The sequence below is a fragment of the Theropithecus gelada genome, chromosome 10, assembly GCF_003255815.1.
Source record: "Theropithecus gelada isolate Dixy chromosome 10, Tgel_1.0, whole genome shotgun sequence".
In the NCBI taxonomy this organism is placed as follows: domain Eukaryota; kingdom Metazoa; phylum Chordata; class Mammalia; order Primates; family Cercopithecidae; genus Theropithecus; species Theropithecus gelada.
In genome coordinates, this window is record NC_037678.1 from 12,053,105 (window position 1) to 12,074,041 (window position 20,937).

Sequence of the window (20,937 nt, forward strand, 5' to 3'; positions counted from 1 at the left end):
GGAGTCTCGCTGTGTCGCCCAGGCTGGAGTGCAGTGGCCGGATCTCAGCTCACTGCAAGCTCCGCCTCCCGGGTTTACGCCATTCTCCTGCCTCAGCCTCCCGAGTAGCTGGGACTACAGGCACCTGCCACCTCGCCCGGCTAGTTTTTTGTATTTTTTAGTAGAGACGGGGTTTCACCGGATTAGCCAGGATGGTCTCGATCTCCTGACCTCGTGATCCGCCCGTCTCGGCCTCCCAAAGTGCTGGGATTACAGGCTTGAGCCACCGCGCCCAGCCATGATATATATTTTTTAAACGAGATAGAGTCTTGCTCTATCGCCCAGGCTGGAGCATAGTGGCGCAATCACTGCTCACTGCAGCCTCAGCCTCCCAGGTTCAAGCGATTCTCCTGCCTCAGCCTCCCGAGTAGCTGGGATCACTGGTGCCCACCACCATGCCCAGCTAATTTTTGTATTTTTCTTTTTTTAGTAGAGACAGGGTTTCACCATGTTGCCAGGCTGGTCTTGAACTCCTGACCTAATGATCCGCCTGCCTCGGCTTCCCAAAGTGCTGGGATTACAGGTATGAGCCACCGCGCCTGGCCTAATTTTCGTATTTTTTTAGTAGAGTCAAGGTTTCACCATGTTGGCCAGGCTGGTCTTGAACTCCTGACCTCAAGAAATCCACCCGCCTCGGCCTCCCAAAGTGTTGGGATTACAGGCATGAGCCACCATGCCAGGCTGCGATAATATTTAATAAAGTAATAAATAAGAGAATCCTTCAAGGACTTTCTTTTGCCTGGCTCCCAAGAATATGAATGATCTTAGCCTCTGCCTCTTTCAACTTTTATAACATTTTCTCACTGCATTTCCCACCAGGTGAACATCAGATGGAGCTACTTGATTATGTAGCAGCAAAGTTCCATGAAGAAGCTGGCATCTTCAAACTATTGGTACAAGCTTTTAAATACTGCTTTCACAGAGCTATTTAGCATAATATTTTTATTCTATTGATCTCTATTCAAATAACGTTTTCCTTCAATTTCCAAATGCATGTTTATTTTTACCTTAATCCTGTGTAGATTATCGATTCAATAATGGCACTTTTTCGAGTGGATTTCAGTGGCCGTGGAGAGTTGGCCGAACGGCAGCAAAAATTGGCCCAGATGTTGTCACGACTCCAAAAAATCTCAGAAGGTATATCTTTAAAATAAAATGGCATCTGTGACTACGTTTGTCAAGTATACTTTGCAGAGAAGCTTGGAATATAATGTCAGGAGGCAGTGGTTTGTTGTTGTTTTTTTTAAATAAAATTACCTTCATGAGAATACAATTTTTTTTTTTTTTTTTTTTCTTTCTGAGGCAGTGTCTCGCACTGTTGCCCAGGCTGGAGTGCAGTGGCACGATCTCGGCTCACTGTAACCTCCGCCTCTCTGGTTCAAGCGATTCTTCCTCCTTAGCCTCCTGAGTAGTTGGGATTATAGGCACCTGCCATCATGTCTGGCCAATTTTTTGTATTTTTAGTAGAGACAGGGTTTCACCACGTTGGCCAGGCTGATCTCAAATTCCTGACCTCATGATCTGCCCACCTCAACCTCCAAAGTGCTGAGATTACAGGCATGAGCCACTGCGCCCAGCTTTACAACTGTTTTTTTAAACCAAAAATATTTATTCTAACCTTAATAATAATAATAACAAATACTTTTTGTTGTCAATGAAAAATAGGAATATGATGTTATTTATAAAATAAATTCATGATGCAATATTTCTAAACTCTAAAATCTAAACGATGAACTTTTAAATATCTATATTGCCTTTCTTGGCTCGCGCCTGTAATCCCAGCACTTTGGGAGGCCAAGGCGAGCGGATCACTTGAGGTCGGGAGTTTGGGAGTTCGAGACCAGCCTGACCAACATGGAGAAACCCCGTCTCTACTAAAAAATATAAAATTAGCCTGGTGTGGTGGTGCATGCCTCTAATCCCAGCTACTCGGGAGGCTGAAGCAGGAGAATCACTTGAACCCAGGAGGCGGAGGTTGTGGTGAGCCGAGATCACGCCATTGCACTACAGCCTAGGCAACAAGAGTGAAACTCCGTCTCCAAAAATAAATAAATAAATAATAATAATAATAATAATAAAATATATATATATAGCCTTTCTCATAGTTTTAAAATTTTATCTCTTGATACAGAATATAATGTGGCTGTTTTTGTGACCAATCAAATGACCGCCGATCCAGGAGCAACTATGACGTAAGCCCCAATATTCTACTTTTTATTTCACAGAGGTTAACATAAAGAGGGTTAAGGGTAAAACAGAAAATAATTTCAAGGCTGGGCACAGTGGCTCATGCCTGTAATCCCAGCACTTTAGCACGCCAAGGCAGGCAGATCATGGGGTCAGGAGATTGAGACCAGCCTGACTAACATAATGAAACCACGTCTCTACTAAAAATACAAAAATTAGCCGGGTGTGGTGGCGCACACCTGTAATCCCAGCTACTCAAGAGGCTGAGGCAGAAGAATCACTTGAACGTGGGAGGCGGAGGTTGCAGTGAGCCGAGATCGTGCCATTGAACTCCTGCCTGGGCAACAGAGCAAGACTCCATCTCAAAAAAAAAAAAAAGAAAGAAAGAAAAGAATTTCAAAATCATTAGTCTTTATGTGGACACAAATATATCACAAATCACTTTATTGCCGGGCGCAGTGGCTCACGCCTGTAATCCCAACACTTTGGGAGGCCGAGATGGGTGGATTACCTGAGGTCAGGAGTTCGAGACCAGCCTGGCCAACATGGTGAAGCCTCATCTCTACTAAAAATACAAAAATTAGCTGGGCGTGGTGGCATGCACCTGTAATCCCAGGTACTCGGGAGGCTGAGGTGGGAGAATCACTTGAACCCAGGAGGCAGAGGTTGCAGTGAGCCAAGATCACGCCATTGCACTCCAGCTTGGGCAACAAGAGCAAAACTCCATCTCAAAAAAAAAAAAAATCACTGTATTGCACAGCGTATATTACTTCATAATTGTAAATATCACTTGATATCCAGAATCTATTTTTCTCTAGTTCTTTATAGAATAAAGTGATACTTTAATCATTTTCAGCAGTACTTTGGGCTTCTCTTTGGTCTAGGGCTAAAGGGGTATGGGAGGACGATAAGAAATAGATCCTAGGGAAATAAAAACTAATGTTGCAGCTTATCAGTGCAATAAAAACCATACATAAAAACAAAAAAGTCATCATTCTACAGGATATACATGAGATATATTTATCAGAGGCCCTATGGGAGAAGTCTCCTGTTTGAAGAAAAAGAACTTCAGTTCACATTAGGCATATTCAGAATTTGTTGAAGTGTTGTGCACATGACATAACCATCGATGGCTCTGAAACACGGCAGTGAATAGAAGGACACAGAGAGCTAAAGTAGGATAATAAAAATAGAAAAATCAAAGAAAGGTTTGTTGCCACCATAACAAATTTTGAGCATTATGTGTCTGAATAAGCAATCAAAATAATCCTATATTCACACCACTGCACTCCAGCCTGGGAGACAGAGCAAGACTGTCTCAAACAAAGCAAAAAAAATCTAAATTCATGATAATGCTTTTTAAAAATGTTTTCTTTTTCTTTTTCTTTTTTCTTTTTTTTTTTATGAGACAAAGTTTCACTCTGTCACCCAAGCTGCAATGCAGTGGCACCATCTCTGCTCACTGCAACCTCTGCCTCCCAGGCTCAGGTGATGCTCCTGCCTCAGCCTCCCCAGTAGCTGGAGGGTCACCACGCCTGGCTAATTTTTTAATTTTTAATAGAGACAGGGTTTCACCATGTTGGCCAGGCTGGTCTCGAACTCCTGACCTCAGGTGGTTCACCCACCTCAGCCTCCCAAAGTGCTGGGATTACAGGTGTTAGCCACCACGCCCAGCCTGTATATGTATTTTTTGTTGAGTCATTTGAGAAGTTTCTTCTGAACCACTGAAAATTATTGGCAGACATCATGACACTTCACCTCTTAATACTTCAGCATATCTCTTCTAAGAATGATGTTCTTCTACATAGCCACAATACAATTATCACATTCAGAAATTCTAACATTGGCATAATAATGTTATCTAATATACAATTGTATTCAAGTGTCTCCAATTGCTCCAATAATGTCCTTTATAGTTGTTGGGGTTTTTTTGTTTTGCATTCAATTCAGGATCAATTAAAGAACATGCACTGCGTGTAACTGTCATGTCTCTTTAGTCTCCTTTAATCAGAACAGCTCTTCAAACTTTGTTAGACTTTTTTTTTTTTTTGAGACGGAGTCTCACTCTGTTGCCCAGGCTGGAGTGCAGTGGCCAGATCTCAGCTCACTGCAAGCTCCGCCTCCCGGGTTTACGCCATTCTCCTGCCTCAGCCTCCCGAGTAGCTGGGACTACAGATGCCCACCACCTCGCCCGGCTAGTTTTTTGTATTTTTTAGTAGAGACGGGGTTTCACCATGTTAGCCAGGATGGTCTTGATCTCCTGACCTCGTGATCCGCCCGTCTCGGCCTCCCAAAGTGCTGGGATTACAGGCTTGAGCCACCGCGCCCGGCCACTTTGTTAGACTTTTGTGGCACTGACATTTTTGTAGAACACAGGCTAACTGTTTTGCAATGTCCCTCAATTTGAAGTTGATTTTTTTCTTCATTATTTAAAATGTTAAACATTTTGACAGGAAAACTACATAAGCAATATTAAGCCCTTCTCAGTATATCATATCAGGAAGCACATGATGGCAGTTTGTCCCATTATTAGTGATATTAATTCTGATCATATGATTAAAATGATATTCACATGAGGTCTCCATTGTAAAAGAAAATTACAAAAATTCCGTTTTGCATTTAATTAGTAATTTGTGGGGTGATAATTTGAGACTGTGTAAATATCTTGCTCTGCAATCAGCTTTCATGTATTTATATTCGCATCCATTGAAGATTCTTGCCTAAATTAGAATAAATTAATTATTACTCTGATGGTTGCAATACAAAGTGCTATTACTTTAAAACAGAAGCAATACATCGTGTGGTAGCAGATTAAATGAATCATTGACATATATACATATAAAAAGATATTTGATATGCTGGAGTAAATTCTGTAAATTGTATTGAAATGAATGTGTCTCTCTTTAGGCATTTTCCAAACTTACCCTTAACCTTTTGCTTAATCTTTTGCAGTTTGATATCTATCTATCACTTTTCAAGGCCCTTTTTTTTTTTTTTTTTTTTTGAGACGGAGTCTCGCTCTGTCACTCAGGCTGGAGTGCAATGGCAGGATCTCGGCTCACTGCAAGCTCCGCCTCCCGGATTCACGCCATTCTCTCACCTCCGCCTCCCTAGTAGCTGGAACTACAGGTGCCTGCCACCACGCCAGGCTAATTTTTTGTGTTTTTAGTAGAGACGGGGTTTCACCGAGTTAGCCAGGATAGTCTCAATCTCCTGACCTCGTGATCCGTCCGCCTTAGCCTCCCAAAGTGCTGGGATTACAAGCATGAGCCACCGCGCTTGGCCTCAAGACCATTTTATAAGTATTTTCTACTTAGTTACAAGAGATTCTTATGAAAAATATTAACTACTCAAATGGTATTAAGCAATTTAGAAGATTGAGGAGGGGAAATCAATCATTTATTCACTCAATGAATATTTATTGAAAATCTACTATGTAACAATATTCTGAGAATTCACTAGTGAACAAAAAAGACAGAAATCCTGGCCTCGGCCAAGCATGGTAGCTCACACCTGTAATCCCAGCACTTTGGGAGGCTGAGGCAGAAGGACTGCTTGAGCCCAGGAGCCTGGGCAACATAGAGAGACCTTATCTCTACAAAAAATAAAAAAATTAGCCAAGCATGGTGGCAAATGCCTGTAGTCCTAGCTACTTGCGAGGAGGCTGAGGCAGGAGGATTGCTTGAGCCTGGGAGGTCAAGGCTGCAGTGAGCCATGTTTGCACCACTACACTCAATCCTGGGCAAGAGAGTGAGAAGCTGTCTCAAAAAAAAAAATTATTGTGGCTGGGTGCGGTGGCTCATTCCTGTAATCCAGCACTTTGGGAGACAAAGGCAGGTGGATCACGAGGTCAGGAGATCGAGACCAGCCTGGCCAACATGGCAAAACCCCATCTCTACTAAAAATATAAAAATTAGCCGGGTGTAAAGACGTGTGCGTGTAATCCCAGCTACTCAGGAGGCTGAGGCAGAAGAATGGTTTGAACCCAGCAGGGGAGGTTACAGTGAGCTGAGATCTCACCCCTGCACTTCAGCCTGGGTGACAGAGTGAGACTCTGTCTCAAAAATAAAAAAAAGAAAGAAGGAAAATAAATGATGTCCGTTCAACTCAAAAGTTTAGTCTTGGTAAGTCACACATTGTCTATAGTGTCTATAGTATAGTCGTTGAGTGGTTAAGGCAATCATCTGTTTTATGGGGTGACTTTCATACACAGGACATGAAGTGCTTCACAAAGAGAATAATTTTAAACTGAAGAGAAATGGAAGATTTTTAAGGCTGACTTTAAAAAGAGAAAATGACTCATTGGCTCAGAGGGAGGAAGTGGGTTGCATTCAAATAAAACAGTACAAGTTAAAGAGCAATGTTCTTTCTTCAGGTGTCGGGAGGGAGCATTGAAGAGGCCAAAACTGTCACTCTAGAGTTAGAAGGCAAAGGAAATCAGTGGAAATTAGGTCAGATAGGGGTTATTTTTCTTATATTTGTAGAAAGTTTCAAAAAGAGTAAAACAATTTTGAATTAATTCCAATAAGACAATGAAAGAAATGGAGAGGTGACAGATAATTGAAGAGGGAGTTGGAATGGGGAGGAGACTGAAAATGAAGAAGCTAAGTAAAGTGCTAGACAAAGTAACAAAGGCTAGTATTTTTACTGGGTAAGTCAACTCTGAAACATCATCTCCTCCACCTAGCTGAATTGTTAGGAAACAAGGTTCACTATAATTGGTATGTTAATAAAGTATATTAAATTATAACAATACAAATTAAATGCTTGTCTTTATATAAAGCATAAAAGTTGCCACAGCTAAATGGGGGAAAAAAAGGACAATTTTAAACTAAAAGATTTTAAATGCTATTAGGAAACCTCCCATAAAGAAAATATCTTTGTTTCTCAGTGTTGGGAAACTCCAAGCTGCAGCTCCTCTGGGGCCTGTCAGGGAAATATCACTATAATTGGTATGAGTCCGCAAGTACCCTGACAGTAATTGAGGGTTATATCCCATGTATTATACTTGATTGCACATTGTATTAAAAAGGAACGAAGTTATAGAGGCAAGGAGCTGCCATACAATACAGCAAGAGGAGTAGCTCCTAGATGAGGCTTACAAATACAGACTTTAGAACTGTAATGATCTACTTGATGAAGACTTGGAGATAAAAAGTCAAAGTATCAGCCCATAAAGTCTCACACTGGGGCAAATAACAAGATGAACAACAAATAAGACCATGATGTTGCCACCTACTTCATTTGTGTATTTGTTTTAGGAAAACAAAAAGTCACCTTAGAACACTGGCAGTCTTATAAATGTACAGTCAGTTTATTCTCTTAAGGATGTCACCTTCTTTTTGTTTGTTTGTTGTTGCCCAGGCTGGAGTGCAGTGGCATGATCTTGGCTCACTGCAACCTCCACCTCCCAGGTTCAAGAGATTCTCCTGCCTCAGCCTCCTGAGTAACTGGGATTACAGGAGCACTCCACCACACCTGGCTAATTTTTGTATTTTTAGTAGAGACAGGGTTTCACCATGTTGGCCAGGCTGGTCTTGAACTCCTGACCTCAGGCGATCCGCCTGCCTTGGCCTCCCAAAGTGCTGGGATTAGAGGTGTGAGCCACCACACCTGTCCTAAGGATGTCACCTTCTGATCCAACATCATTAGCATAAATTAGAGGCAACATGATTAGAGAAAAAACATTAAACCAGGGTCACTAGCATGGTGACCTTGTACAAGTGATTTGAACTATTGGAACTTCATTTTCCTCCCTCTCAAAATTAATTTATATTTATTGATTACTTACCATGTGCCAGGTGCTTTTATGCATCATCTTATCTAATTATCATGTGACCCAATGTAACTCACAGCCTCCTTGGAGGCTCCCTGTTGTTTTTGTGAAACCAATCTCAGTATGTTGTTGAATCCCTCCCCATCTCACCTCCCCACCAAAAAAAGAACCCAGAATTCCATCTTTAAAATGTTGAAAAAAGTATATATTTTTCTGCATATTTTGGAAGAAGACAGAGGGGAGAATTACTTAATAAAACTTCTTAAGCATGTCCTTTTTTTTTTTAACCATCTCTTCTCTTTCCTCAAAATTCTTCTCCTTTGGCGGTACTCCCCTTTCCCCCGTCTTCCCAAAATCTCAAAGCCTCCCCTGCCAGGCATGGCTCACAACTGTAATCCCAGCACTTTGGGAGGCTGAGGCAGGTGGATCACCTGAGGTCAGGAGTTTGACACCAGCCTGGCCAACATGGCAAAACTGCATCTTTACTAAAAATACAAAAATTAGCCTGGTGTGGTGGCGGGTTCCTGTAATCCAGCTTGGGAGGCTAAGGCAGGGAGAATTGCTTGAACCCAGGAGGCAGAGGTTGCAGTGAGCCGAGATCCTGCCACTGCACTCTAGCCTGGGTGACAGAGCAAGGCTCCATCTCAAAAAAAGCCTCCTCATTCTTGGGCAAGTTCAATCTTTCTCTCCTCAATGGACCACTTCTCGAAAATGCCATTTGTAACCTCACTCCTTAGCAAGTAAAAAGCACCAGGAGTACTTATTGTCCCTCAAGCTTGCCCTTGCTCATGCCCCTCAAGATCCACACTCCAATCAGTATTTAAGGTAGGCATGATGATTATTCCTAATTTATAAAGGTGGAAACAGAGGCTCAGAATACTTAGTGCTTGCCCAATCCCAGAATTTAAGAATGTGGGAGACAGGATTTGAACCCAGGTATCTTTGACATCAAAGTTAATGCTACTTGAACCTCACTGTACCATCCTCCCCATCCTATACCATAACTCTATATGTTTCATGACTCCAGCATCCTAATTTGACATTGCCAGGTCAGGCTGTTTTGGGTCTTACCCTCAACAAGGTAATATGCCATATCCTGTTCAACCAGAGGGGGAGAAATGAAATATTCTCATCCCCTCTTTATTACTAATATCCACCTCCATCTCTTCCTCCTCCTCGCCATACTCCCCAGTTCCCTGACAAAAGGAAGAGAGAAGAAGAGAAGAAAATATAAAAGAAGAGGAAATAAGACGATAGGCTCAAGGAGGGTTATGGGTGGTTTTCTGAAGCTGTTTTTGCTTGGTCAGAAATAGAAGAAAATTAAAGCCCTCTAAAAGAATGTGGAATGCTATTACACCTTCTTGTACTTCACCTCAAGACTTGGTTATAACTACTGTAAGAGTCAGGAAGTTCAAAGAAACTTAAAGAAAAGTTTCCTGGTCTACTTTTCACTGACAGAGTGACTGTTTTAGCTGAATTGTTTAGTTAAATAATAGTTATCCTATGTATTAGTTTAGTTTAGTTTAGTTTAGTTTAATTTTTGAGACAGGGTCTCTGTTGCCCAGGCTGGAGTGCAGTGGCATGATCTTAGCTCACTGCAGCCTTGGACTCCCAGGCTCAAGCGATCCTCCCACCTCAGCCTCCAAGACAGCACAGAACCAGGCACATGCCACCACACCGAGCTCATTTTTTGTATTTTTTGTAGAGACAGGGTTTCACCCTTTTGCCAGCCTAGTCTCAAACTCGTGGGCCTCCAAGGGATCAAACAAGCGATCTGCCCACCTTGGCCTCCCAACGTGCTGGGATTACAAGTGTGAGCCACTGTGCCCAGCCAATAATTATCCTTTATCGAGGATCTCTTATGTGCCAAGATTGCCGTAAGGATAGAACAAACGTATGTAAGTGAACAGGTATAGTTCCTGGCACATAGGAGGCTTTTATGTATACTATTCGAGATTCAGGCCGGGTGCAGTGGCTCACACCTGTAATCCCAGCACTTTGGGAGGCTAAGGCAGGCAGATCATTTAAGGTCAGGAGTTTGAGACCATCCTGGCCAACATGGTGAAACTCCACATCCTAAAAATACAAAAAAATTAGCTCAGTGTGGTGGCACACACCTGCAATCCCAGCTACTCAGGAGACTGAGGCAGGAGAATCACTTCAGCCTGGGTAGTGGAGTTTGCAATGAGCCGAGATCATGACACTGCACTCTAGCCTGGGTGACAGAGTGGACTCTCTCTCAAAAAAAAAAAAAAAAAAAAAAGGGCCGGGCGCGGTGGCTCAAGCCTGTAATCCCAGCACTTTGGGAGGCCGAGACGGGCGGATCACGAGGTCGGGAGATCGAGACCATCCTGGCTAACATGGTGAAACCCCGTCTCTACTAAAAATTACAAAAAACTAGCCGGGCGAGGTGGCGGGCGCCTGTGGTCCCAGCTACTCGGGAGGCTGAGGCAGGAGAATGGCGTAAGCCCGGGAGGCGGAGCTTGCAGTGAGCCGAGATCGCGCCACTGCACTCCAGCCTGGGCGACAGAGCGAGACTCCGCCTCAAAAAAAAAAAAAAAAAAAAGATTCAATATATCTTGAATCCTCACAATGCCCTAAGAGGTAAAGTCTTTTTATTCTCATTTTATAGTGAAAGAAACAGGTTCATAAAGGTAGCCCAAGGTAATATAGGTAATAAATGTTTAAGTCAGGATTAGGAAAGCAGGTAAATAATTGTAGTCACTGAACTTATGCCTTACCCAAATTATTTCATTTTATTTTACAACTATTACAGTTATTATCCCCCATTAAAAATGAAGAAATAAGGCCAGGCATGGTGACTCACACCTGTAATCCCAGCACTTTGGGAGGCTGAGGCAGGCAGATCACCTGAGGTCAGGAGTTCAAGACCAGCCTGACTAACATGGCAAAATCCCAGCTACTTGGGAGGCTGAGGCAGGGATAATTGCCTGAACCCGGGAGGCAGAGTTTGCAGTGAACTGAGATTGTGCCACTGCACTCCAGCCTGGGTGACACAGCAAGACTCCGTCTCAACAAAAAAAAAAAAAAAAAAAAAAAGGAGAAGGAGGTCCAGTGCAGTGGCTCACACCTCTAATCCCAACACTTTGGGAGGCCGAGGTGGGTGGATCACTTGAGGTCAGGAGTTCAAGACCAGCCTGGCCAACATTGTGAATCTCTGTCTCTACTGAAAACACAAAAAGTAGCCGGGCATGATGGCAGGTGCCTGTAGTCCCAGCTACTCCAGAGGCTGAGGCAGGAGAATCGCTTGAACTCGGGAGGCTGAGGCTGCAGTGAGCTGAGATCCTGGCACTGAACTCTAGCCTGGGCGGCAGAGAAAGATGCCATCTAAAAAAAAAAAATAACAAAAGAAGAAACAGAGATTTAGAATGGTTAAACAATTTTCTTCAAGTCATATGGCTAAAAAGCCAGAATTTGAACCCAGGTCTAACTCCAGAGCTCATACAACACACAGTATATCAGGACTGCTTCTGCCTGGGGAATGGCTGGTATGCTGTCACCTGAGAGGTTTTGCAGGGATGTATCCATTTTTCCAGTGAATTGACCATAGTCCAGAGCTCTCAGCCTTGCAGGCAGAGGTTTGATTTGGTCAGCCTACTAAGAACCAATCTGTTTCTTGGGAGCAGACACACATTAATCAAGCTCATGAGACTGAATGAAGAACCAGGGGGCCAGTTTATTGATAATGAAAATGTAACTACATTCGAGATTCATGTGACCAGCACATTCTCTCCCTGTAAGTAGACCTCAATAGGAATCCAAATTTTGATCTGAAATTATTTACTAGATATGGAATTCAAGCAAAGGGAAAAATGTGATGACTTAGAAGAATGTCTGCCACATAGCAAGGACTCAGTAAATCTCAGTTGTTATTATTATTATTATTATTATTATTATTAATACCCATGTACACCAGAGAAGGGGTTATGAATTTCCTAGACTTACACAAAAATTTTTGTATGTGTGTATATGTGCCTTTTTTTGGGGGGGGGAACGTTTTTATTAAATTATCAAAGTGTTAGTGACCTACAAGAAAGGTTAAGAGCCATAAATTTGGCCAGGCGTGGTCGTGGCTCATGCCTGTAATCCCAGCACTTTGGGAGGCTGAGGCGGGCAGATCATGAGGTCAGGTAGTTCAAGACCAGCCTGACTAACATGGTGAAACCCCATCTCTACTAAAAATACAAAAATTAGCCGGGCGTGGTGGCATGCGCCTGTAATCTACTACTAGCTACTCAGGAGGCTAAGCCAGGAGAATCACTTGAACCCGGGAGGTGGCGATTGCAGTGAGCCACGATCACGGCACTGCACTCCAGCCTGGACAACAGAGCAAGACTCCGTCTCAAAAAAAAAAAAAAAAATCCATAAATTTGACACAAAATCCCGAACACCTTAGTGGAACAAACAAAATTTGTTTGTTTTCCGTTCTTTTTAACCTATGGATTATATCAAACAAACAAAATTTGAATTGGCTTGATATTCTCCTGGAGCTAAGGCTGCTATGTCACAGCCTATTTTGATTAAGTATAACTTCTTAGTTTATGAATCATTTGTTAAGACTTTTTTATCCCCATAATATCTTTCTTTTTCTTTTTTTTTCTTTTATTTTGTGTATTTTATTTTACTTTTGGGACAGGGTCTTGCTCTGTCACCCAGGCTGGAGTGACTGGAGTGCAGTGGCACAATCACGACTCACCACAGCCTCAACTTCCTGGACTCGAGAGATCTTCCTGTGTCAGCCTCCTGAGTAGCCAGGACTACTGGCACGCACCACCCTGCCCAGCTAATTTTTGTATTTTTTTGTAGAGATGGGGTTTTACCATGTTGTCCAGACTGGTCTTGAACTCCTGGGCTCAAGGGATCCACCTGCCGCAGCCTCCCAAAGGGCTGGGATTACAGGCGTGAGCCACTGTGCCCAGCCTCATTCCTATATGTTTTCTTTGCCCTTTTGCAAATGCTATAATTTATTTCCCCATTTGGGTGATTCAAAATCATCTCCTTTTGGAAATAGTGTTCTTAACATTCAGGCTCTTCACCTACAGTAATGACAAGCAATTGTCTCTCTTCTTTTTTGCACATCGGGTACCACACTAGTAACAGCGAACAATAGTTTGCTAAGAAGAAAAATCATGACTACACATCTAGAAGCTCTAGCTTCCCAGTCTTGTTTAGGTTATCTATAATGGCATGGGAGGCATGGTGCTTCAACTGGGGGAATCTATCTTCTTTTATATTTGCCTCTGTCAGAACACTCTTCAAAAGTTCCCTGAATTGCAGTTTTGAAGATATGACACAAATCTGTGTCCAAGAAGGACCTAGACTAGGGAGTCCCAAATTGTCATCTCTATATTTATTCCACAATATTTATGGAGTGCCCTGTATAGTATAGGCACTTTTCCAGGCACTGGAGTTTCAAAGATGAACAGAGATTTGGAGTATAGTTGGGGAATAAGACCCATACATTTGGCCGGGCGCGGTGGCTCAAGCCTGTAATCCCAGCACTTTGGGAGGCCGAGATGGGCGGATCACGAGGTCAGGAGATCGAGACCATCCTGGCGAACACAGTGAAACCCCGTCTCTACTAAAAAATACAAAAAATAGCCGGGCGAGATGGCGGGCGCCTGTAGTCCCAGCTACTCGGGAGGCTGAGGCTGGAGAATGGCGTGAACCCGGGAGGCGGAGCAAAAAAAAAAAAAAACCCATACATTTAAAATTACCATGTAGTGTGCTTTATTATTTATTTATTTATTTATTTATTTATTGAGACGGAGTCTCGCTTTTGTTACCCAGGCTGCAATGCAATGGCGCGATCTCGGCTCACCACAACCTCCACCTCCCAGGTTCAAGCGATTCTCCTGCCTCAGCCTCCTGAGTAGCTGGGATTACAGGCATGTGCCACCACACCCAGCTAATTTTGTATTTTTGGTAGAGACAGGGTTTCTCCATGTTGGTCAAGCTGATCTTGAACTCCCAACCTCAGGTGATCCGCCCGCCTCGGCCTCCCAAAGTAGTGGGGTTACAGGCGTGAGCCACCTCACCCGGCCAGTAATCTCATTTTTAAAAGTCAGGCTGGGCGTGGTGGCTTGCGCTTGTAACCCCAGCACTTTGGGAGGCCGAGGCAGGCAGATCATGAGGTCAGGAGTTCAAGACCAGCCTGGCCAACACAGTGAAACCTTGGCTCTACTAAAAATGCAAAAAATTAGCTGGGCATGGTGGTGGGTGCCTGTAATCCCAGCTACCTGGGAGGCTGAGGCAGGAGAATTTCTTGAACCCAGGAGGCAGAGGTTGCAGTGAGTGAGAGCACACCACTGCACTCCAGCCTGGGCGACAGAGCTAGACTCCATCTCAAAAAAAAAGGAAAAAGTCAAACAAAATATAAACTATGATAGGAATCTCAGAAACCTAGACTAGATGAGGTATATAGCAGCTCCAAAACTCACCCCACTCCTTAGTTTATGAACAAGCCTCTGCTTGTTTAGAATATACACTTACTCCAACTCCTGACATCCACCACAGAAAGGTTGCCTTGTAATGGCAGATATTGCCATATATAGTCCATATGATGAAACCTGAAAAGATATTTTATTAATTCAGCTTTCAGGCAGATCCCAAAAAACCCATTGGGGGACACATTCTGGCTCATGCTTCAACAACAAGAATAAGCTTGCGAAAGGGAAGAGGAGAGCTCAGAATTGCCAAGATTTATGATAGGTAATTTTTTTTTATTCTTTGTGTGTGTGTGTGTGTGTGTGTGTGTGTGTGTGTAGAGATGGGGTTTTGCCATGTTGCCCAAGCTGGTCTCAAACTCCTAGGCTCAAGCAATTCTCCCACCTTGGCCACCCAAAGTGTTGGGACTATAGGTGTGAGCCACCGCAAGGCTATAATTATTACTGGCAGATGCTGTGTGTTTGAATTTCCTTATAAAAAAAGTATTCAATTTATTGGGAAGTCCCTACTGTGTGCTAGGTACTAGGGATTGAGGAATTCTATTGACACATTGACTTGCTCCCTGACCTTTCAAAGCATACACCTAGATAATGAAATAATCAATTCCAATTAAAGTGTAGTAAGTGCAAGGTAAGTATCAAGTATTTTTGCCAAGTTAACTCCATTTGTTTTTCAGGTTTCAGTTTAAACATCACTTTCTCGGGGAACCTTTCCCTAACCCTTACAGTCTAGGTTACTCAGTATATTATACGCTATATTCTTTCTCAGCACTTTATGTGTTTAATTAAGAATTACAGATTTTGGCCCGGCACAGTGGCTCACACCTGTAATCCTAGTACTTTGGGAGGCCAAGGTGGGCGGATCACCTGAGGCCAGGAGTTTGAGACCAGCCTGGCCAACATGGTGGAACACCATCTCTACTAAAACTACAAAAATTAGCCGGACATGGTGGCAGGCGCCTGTAATCCCAACTACTCAGTAGGCTGAGGCAGGAGAATTGCTTGAACCCGGGAGGCGGAGGTTGCAATGAGCCAAGATCGTGGCACTGCACTCCAGCCTGGGCAACAGAGCAAAACTCTGTTTTAAAAAAATAAAAAATACAAAATTTTAAAAAATAAAGAATTACAGATTTAATAAATTTTTACAGAGAAAAACTACTACATGTTAGCTGTTCTAGGTTCTTGGGATAAAGCAGTGAACAAAACAAAAAGACTAGTTCATGCCCTCAAGGAACTTACTTTCATTTTATTGGTAATGATTTGTATAACATATGTCATCCCCTCTAGATAGTAATCCTAAGGGTTTGCTTCCTCACCGGTGTATTCCCAGTTCCTGGGACATGGTAGATGGGTCATATTTGTGACTGACTGATCAACCCCAAGCCACAAAGCAAAGATTTGCAGTAACTCTAGGGTAGCCTAGAGAGGGAAAAGCTGCTCCCTAAAGATCAGATGAGCTCTTAATCTGGTGTTTGCTATGAATCACAGTAGTACTTATTATGTATTATTATTGAATAAATATTAAATAATCAGTTCCCCCATCTATCTAAGATGGTTTTTGTTCCGACCATTTTTTTTTTCACCATCTGTCTCTGTTGAAGATTATAATACATAAATGCTACATTTTTGTTGTTGTTGCTGTTGTTGTTGTTTTGTTTGTTTGGAGATGGAGTCTCGCTCTGTCGCCCAGGCTGGAGTGCAGTGGTGCGATCTCGGCTCACTGCAAGCTCTGCCTCCCAGTTCATGCCATTCTCCTGCCTCAGCCTCCCAAGTAGCTGGGACTACAGGCACCCAGCACCACGCCCAGCTAATTTTTTTGTATTTTTAGTAGAGAAGGGGTTTCACTGTGTTAGCCAGGATAGTCTTGATCTCTTGACCTCGTGATCCGCCCGCCTCAGCCTCCCAAAGTGCTGGGATTACGGGTATGAGCCACCGCGCCTGGCCTGTTGTTGATTTTGTTTTTGAGAAGGAGTTTCGCTCTTGTTGTCCAGACTGGAGTGCAATGGAGTGATCTTGGCTCACTGCAATAGATTCTCCTGCCTCAGCCTCCCGAGTAGCTGGAATTGCTGGCATGCACTACCACATCTGCTAATTTTGTATTTTTAATAGAGACAGGGTTTCTCCATGTTGGTCAGGCTGGTCTTGAACTCCCGACCTCAGGTGATTCTCCCACCTTGGCCTCTCAAAGTGCTGGGATTACAGGCGTGAGCCACCGCACCCGGCCCATAAATGCTATGTTTTTTGTTTTTTGAGACGGAGTCTCGTTCTGTAGCCCAGGCTGGAGTGCATTGGCGCAATCTCTGCTCACTGCAAGCTCCGCCTCCCGTGTTCACACCATTCTCCTGCCTCAGTCTTCCGAGTAGCTGGGATTACAGGCGCCCACCACCAAAATGCTGTTTTATGGAGCTTTGGCAAGCTCTAGAAATTTGTGACAAATGTACTTCATTGGGCCAGGTGCAATGGCTCATGCCTGTAATCTCAGCACTTTGGGAGGCCGATGCAGGTGGATCACCTGAGGTCAGGAGCTCAAGACCAGCCTGGCCAACATGGCGAAACTCCGTCTCTATTAAAAATACAAAAATTAGCCGGGCGTGGTGGTGGGTGCCTGTAATCCCAGCTACTCAGGAGGCTGAGGCAGGAGAATCGCTTGAACCCAATAGGGGGAAGTTACAGTGAGCCGAGATTCTGCCACTGCACTCCAGCCTGGGCAACAGAGACTTTGTCTCAAAAAAACACCCCAAAAAACAAATGTACTTCGTCGAACTAAACGGTTTCATCTAGTCATATGTCTTAGCTCACCTGTTAGACATCTTAAAAGTAAAGATTCTATCTCTTTTGTACAATCTATAGGGTCCAGTACCTGCTAAAGTATGATTTTTAAAAAAATTAAGGCCGGGCGCGGTGGCTCAAGCCTGTAATCCCAGCACTTTGGGAGGCCGAGACGGGCGGATCACGAGGTCAGGAGATCGAGACCATCCTGGCTAACACGGTGAAACCCCGTCTCTACTAAAAAATACAAAAAACTAGCTGGGCGCAGTGGCGGGCGCCTGTAGTCCCAGCTACTCGGGAGGCTGAGGCAGGAGAATGGCGCGAACCCGGGAGGCGGAGCTTGCAGTGAGCTGAGATCCGGCCACTGCACTCCAGCCTGGGCGGCAGAGCGAGACTCCGTCTCAAAAAAAAAAAAAAAAAAAAAATTAAAAACTTGACTTTCTTGCAAATAAATATAAAATGAACATGTATCAAAGATTTTATTCAACCCTTGAATTAAGGAGGAAACCAGTGATTCAAATGAACATTGTAGTCAATCAAAGGAATACTGAAATAATCTTTTTTTTTTTTTTTTTGAGATGGAGCCTCCCTCTTTTGCCCAGGCTAGAGTGCAGTGGCACGATCTCAGCTCACTGCAACCTCCACCTCCTGGGTTCAAGCAATTCTTCTGCCTCAGCCTCCTGAATAACTGGGATCACAGGCACCCACCACCATGCCCAGCTAATTTTTGTATTTTTAATAGAGAGGGGGTTTCACCATGTTGGCCAGGCTGGTCTCGAACTCCTGATGTCAAGTGATCTGCCCACCTCAGCCTCCCAAAGTGCTGGGATTACAGGCGTGAGCCACCACACCCAGCCTATTATTTTAAAGAGACAGTTTAACAACCACCTGACCATCACCTGATGGTTGCATTACATTCCTGGTGGGGTAGGGGGGCTCTCCTTCTCTGCTCATGTCTGCCTAACTACCTACTCTAACGAAATGAAATATAAATTGATGAAAAATGAGTCAATATCTATGGGAAAATAATCAATTGCATTCCACTTTACACGATTTACATCTCTCTGGACAAAACAATTTGCACTGCTCATAGTTCTCTACAACTTACGGAGTTATAAAATAGATCAAAGACAATGGAAGGCATACAGCCCTCACAGAATTGGATAACATGGGGGCCGAGCGTGGTGGCTCATACCTGTAATCCCCCAGCACTTTGGGAGGCCGAGGCAGGAAGGTCAGGAGTTCGAAACCAGGCTGACCAACATGGTGAAACTCCGTCTCTACTAAAAATACAAAAATTTGCCAGGTGTGGTGGTGGGCCCCTATAGTCCCAGCTACTCAGGAGGCTGAGGCAGGAGAATCGCTTGAACCCGTGAGGCGGAGGTTGCAGTGAGCCAAGGTCGCACCACTGCACTCCAGCCTGGGCGACAGAGCGAGACTCTGTCTCAAAAAAAAAAAAAAAAGAGAATTGGATAACCTGGGAGGATATGCTAGACAACCTATGTTTCCACGGAAGGTACTCAGTAATCTTTTAATTTATTTCAAAGTCTTTTACAGTTTGCTCCTACATTAGTCCAGTCATGAGAAAGGTGCATACCCCTATAGAATCAGATAAACCCCGAAGGGGCTGCTATACAATACCTGACACTATACTAAAAGAATACCCAGTTGGCCAGATGCAGTGGTTTACGCCTGTAATCCCAGCACTTTGGGAGGCCGAGGCAGGCGGATCACCTAAGGTCAGGAGTTCGAGACCAGCCTGGTCAACATGGTGAAACCCCGTCTCTACTAAAAATATGAAAATTAGGCGGGCGTGATGATGGCAGGTGCCTGTAATCCCAGCTACTCGGGAGGCTGAGGCAGGAGAATTGTTTGAACTCAGGAGGCAGAGGTTGCAGTGAGCCGAGATCTCGCCATTGCACTCCAGCCTGGGGGACAAGAGCAAGACTTCATCTAAAAAAAAAAAAAAAAAATTAAAATAAATAAATAAACACCCAGTTATCCTTTCATCTGTTTCCAAGTTTGGGGTAATTTTTCTTGACATTCAGAACTTTATATATAGAAGTTGCTCAATAAATGTTTGTGAGGGTTAATAATACTTGTGGGTAAGTTCTGTAGGCCACATTTGGTTGTACCAACTCTCAGATGTCTCTGGAGACTCAGACTGATGGGAGCATAATGCCTGTGACTTGAATATAGTATTTATAGAAATAGAGCTTTTTATAAACTTCTGTTCCCTTGTATTCTGTTAGTCCTGAGATGCCTGAAAATGAAGCCACCTTCGCAATAACTGCTGGAGGAATTGGGGATGCCAAGGAGTAGGTGGTGAATTGATGCAAATCGCTTCTTAGTGCTTATTAGGAGCTGAAGAAATGGAAAAGCAGTCTCCAATTTCACATCTTGAAATAGAGGTTTTTTCCCACATGTTACTAAAGGAAAGTCAGCAAAAGATATTTAAATCTTATATTTATCTTAAAAGTCCTTGATTTGTGATAACTATACATTGTATGTAAATTCAGGGATATGTATATATGTGTGTGTGCGTGCGTGTGTGTGTATACCTGACATATATAGTAGATATATGTACCTACTGAAATTCTCTCATTCTGTGTATGTATATATACCTATGTAAAACTAGTTGTTGGGAAAGGCGTACGTGATTCCCTCCCTTTCACTTTTCAAAGTCAGCCACTAAGCAGATGGAAAGTCTAAGAGTTCAGAAATGCCCCATTCTCCTAAGGACTTTGCCTTCACCATTCTTCTAGGGTATAGTGCCACTGACTTACAGAGCTGCATGTTTTTCCACAAGAAAAAAGCTCTTTCTATTTATAATACCAAACTGCATATTCACCTTTATAGCAACAGAAAACAAACATTAAAGTAAGCCAAATTTTAAATCATTTGACTTTGACAAGCAGAAATTACTTTTTAAAAATGTATTTATGGCTGGGCATGGTGGCTCACACCTGTAATCCCATCACTTTGGGAGGCCGAGGCAGGTGGATCACTTGAGGTCAGGAGTTCAAGACCAGCCTGGCCAATATGGAGAAACCCTGTCTCTACTAAAAATACAAAAATTAGCCAAGTGCAGTGGCATGTGCCTGTAATCCCAGCTACTCTGCAGGCTGAGGTAAGAGAATCACTTGAACTTGGGAGGCAGAGATTGCGCGAGCCAAGATGGTGCCACTGCACTCTAGCCTAGGTGACGGAGTGAGACTCCGTCTCAAAAATACATATCTTTTTTAATGTTAAAATTAATTTAAATGTAAAATTTCCGAATACTAGTCTTAGAAATGTGTAGGCCGGGCGCGGTGGCTCAAGCCTGTAATCCCAGCACTTTGGGAGGCCGAGACGGGCGGATCACGAGGTCAGGAGATCGAGACCATCCTGGCTGACACGGTGAAACCCCGTCTCTACTAAAAAATACGAAAACTTAGCCGGGCGAGGTGGTGGGCGCCTGTAGTCCCAGCTACTCGGGAGGCTGAGGCAGGAGAATGGCGTAAACCCGGGAGGTGGAGCTTGCAGTGAGCTGAGATCCGGCCACTGCACTCCAGCCTGGGTGACAGAGCGAGACTCCGTCTCAAAAAAAAAAAAAAAAAAAAAAAAAAAAAAAAGAAATGTGTAAAAGATTTTTTTTTGATTGTTAAACAAAAATAAAATCTTGTTTTCAAAATGCATGCATGGTGAAAATATGTAAAA

The 20,937-nt window shown here is 43.4% G+C and overlaps 1 protein-coding gene across 2 annotated transcripts in view; it reads left to right on the forward strand.

Moving 5' to 3' along the window:
- Window positions 1-20,048, forward strand: part of DMC1 (DNA meiotic recombinase 1) — a 53,279-nt gene extending 33,231 nt beyond the window's left edge. For both annotated transcript variants that reach the window (XM_025399884.1, XM_025399886.1), the window contains 5 exons: window positions 859-932; window positions 1,062-1,176; window positions 2,171-2,231; window positions 14,618-14,734; window positions 19,491-20,048. In XM_025399884.1, coding sequence (XP_025255669.1) covers window positions 859-932; window positions 1,062-1,176; window positions 2,171-2,231; window positions 14,618-14,734; window positions 19,491-19,560 — 437 coding nt within the window. In that variant the 3' untranslated portion in view covers window positions 19,561-20,048. The remainder of the gene's footprint in view (window positions 1-858; window positions 933-1,061; window positions 1,177-2,170; window positions 2,232-14,617; window positions 14,735-19,490) is intronic.
- The last annotated feature ends 889 nt before the right edge of the window (window positions 20,049-20,937 follow it).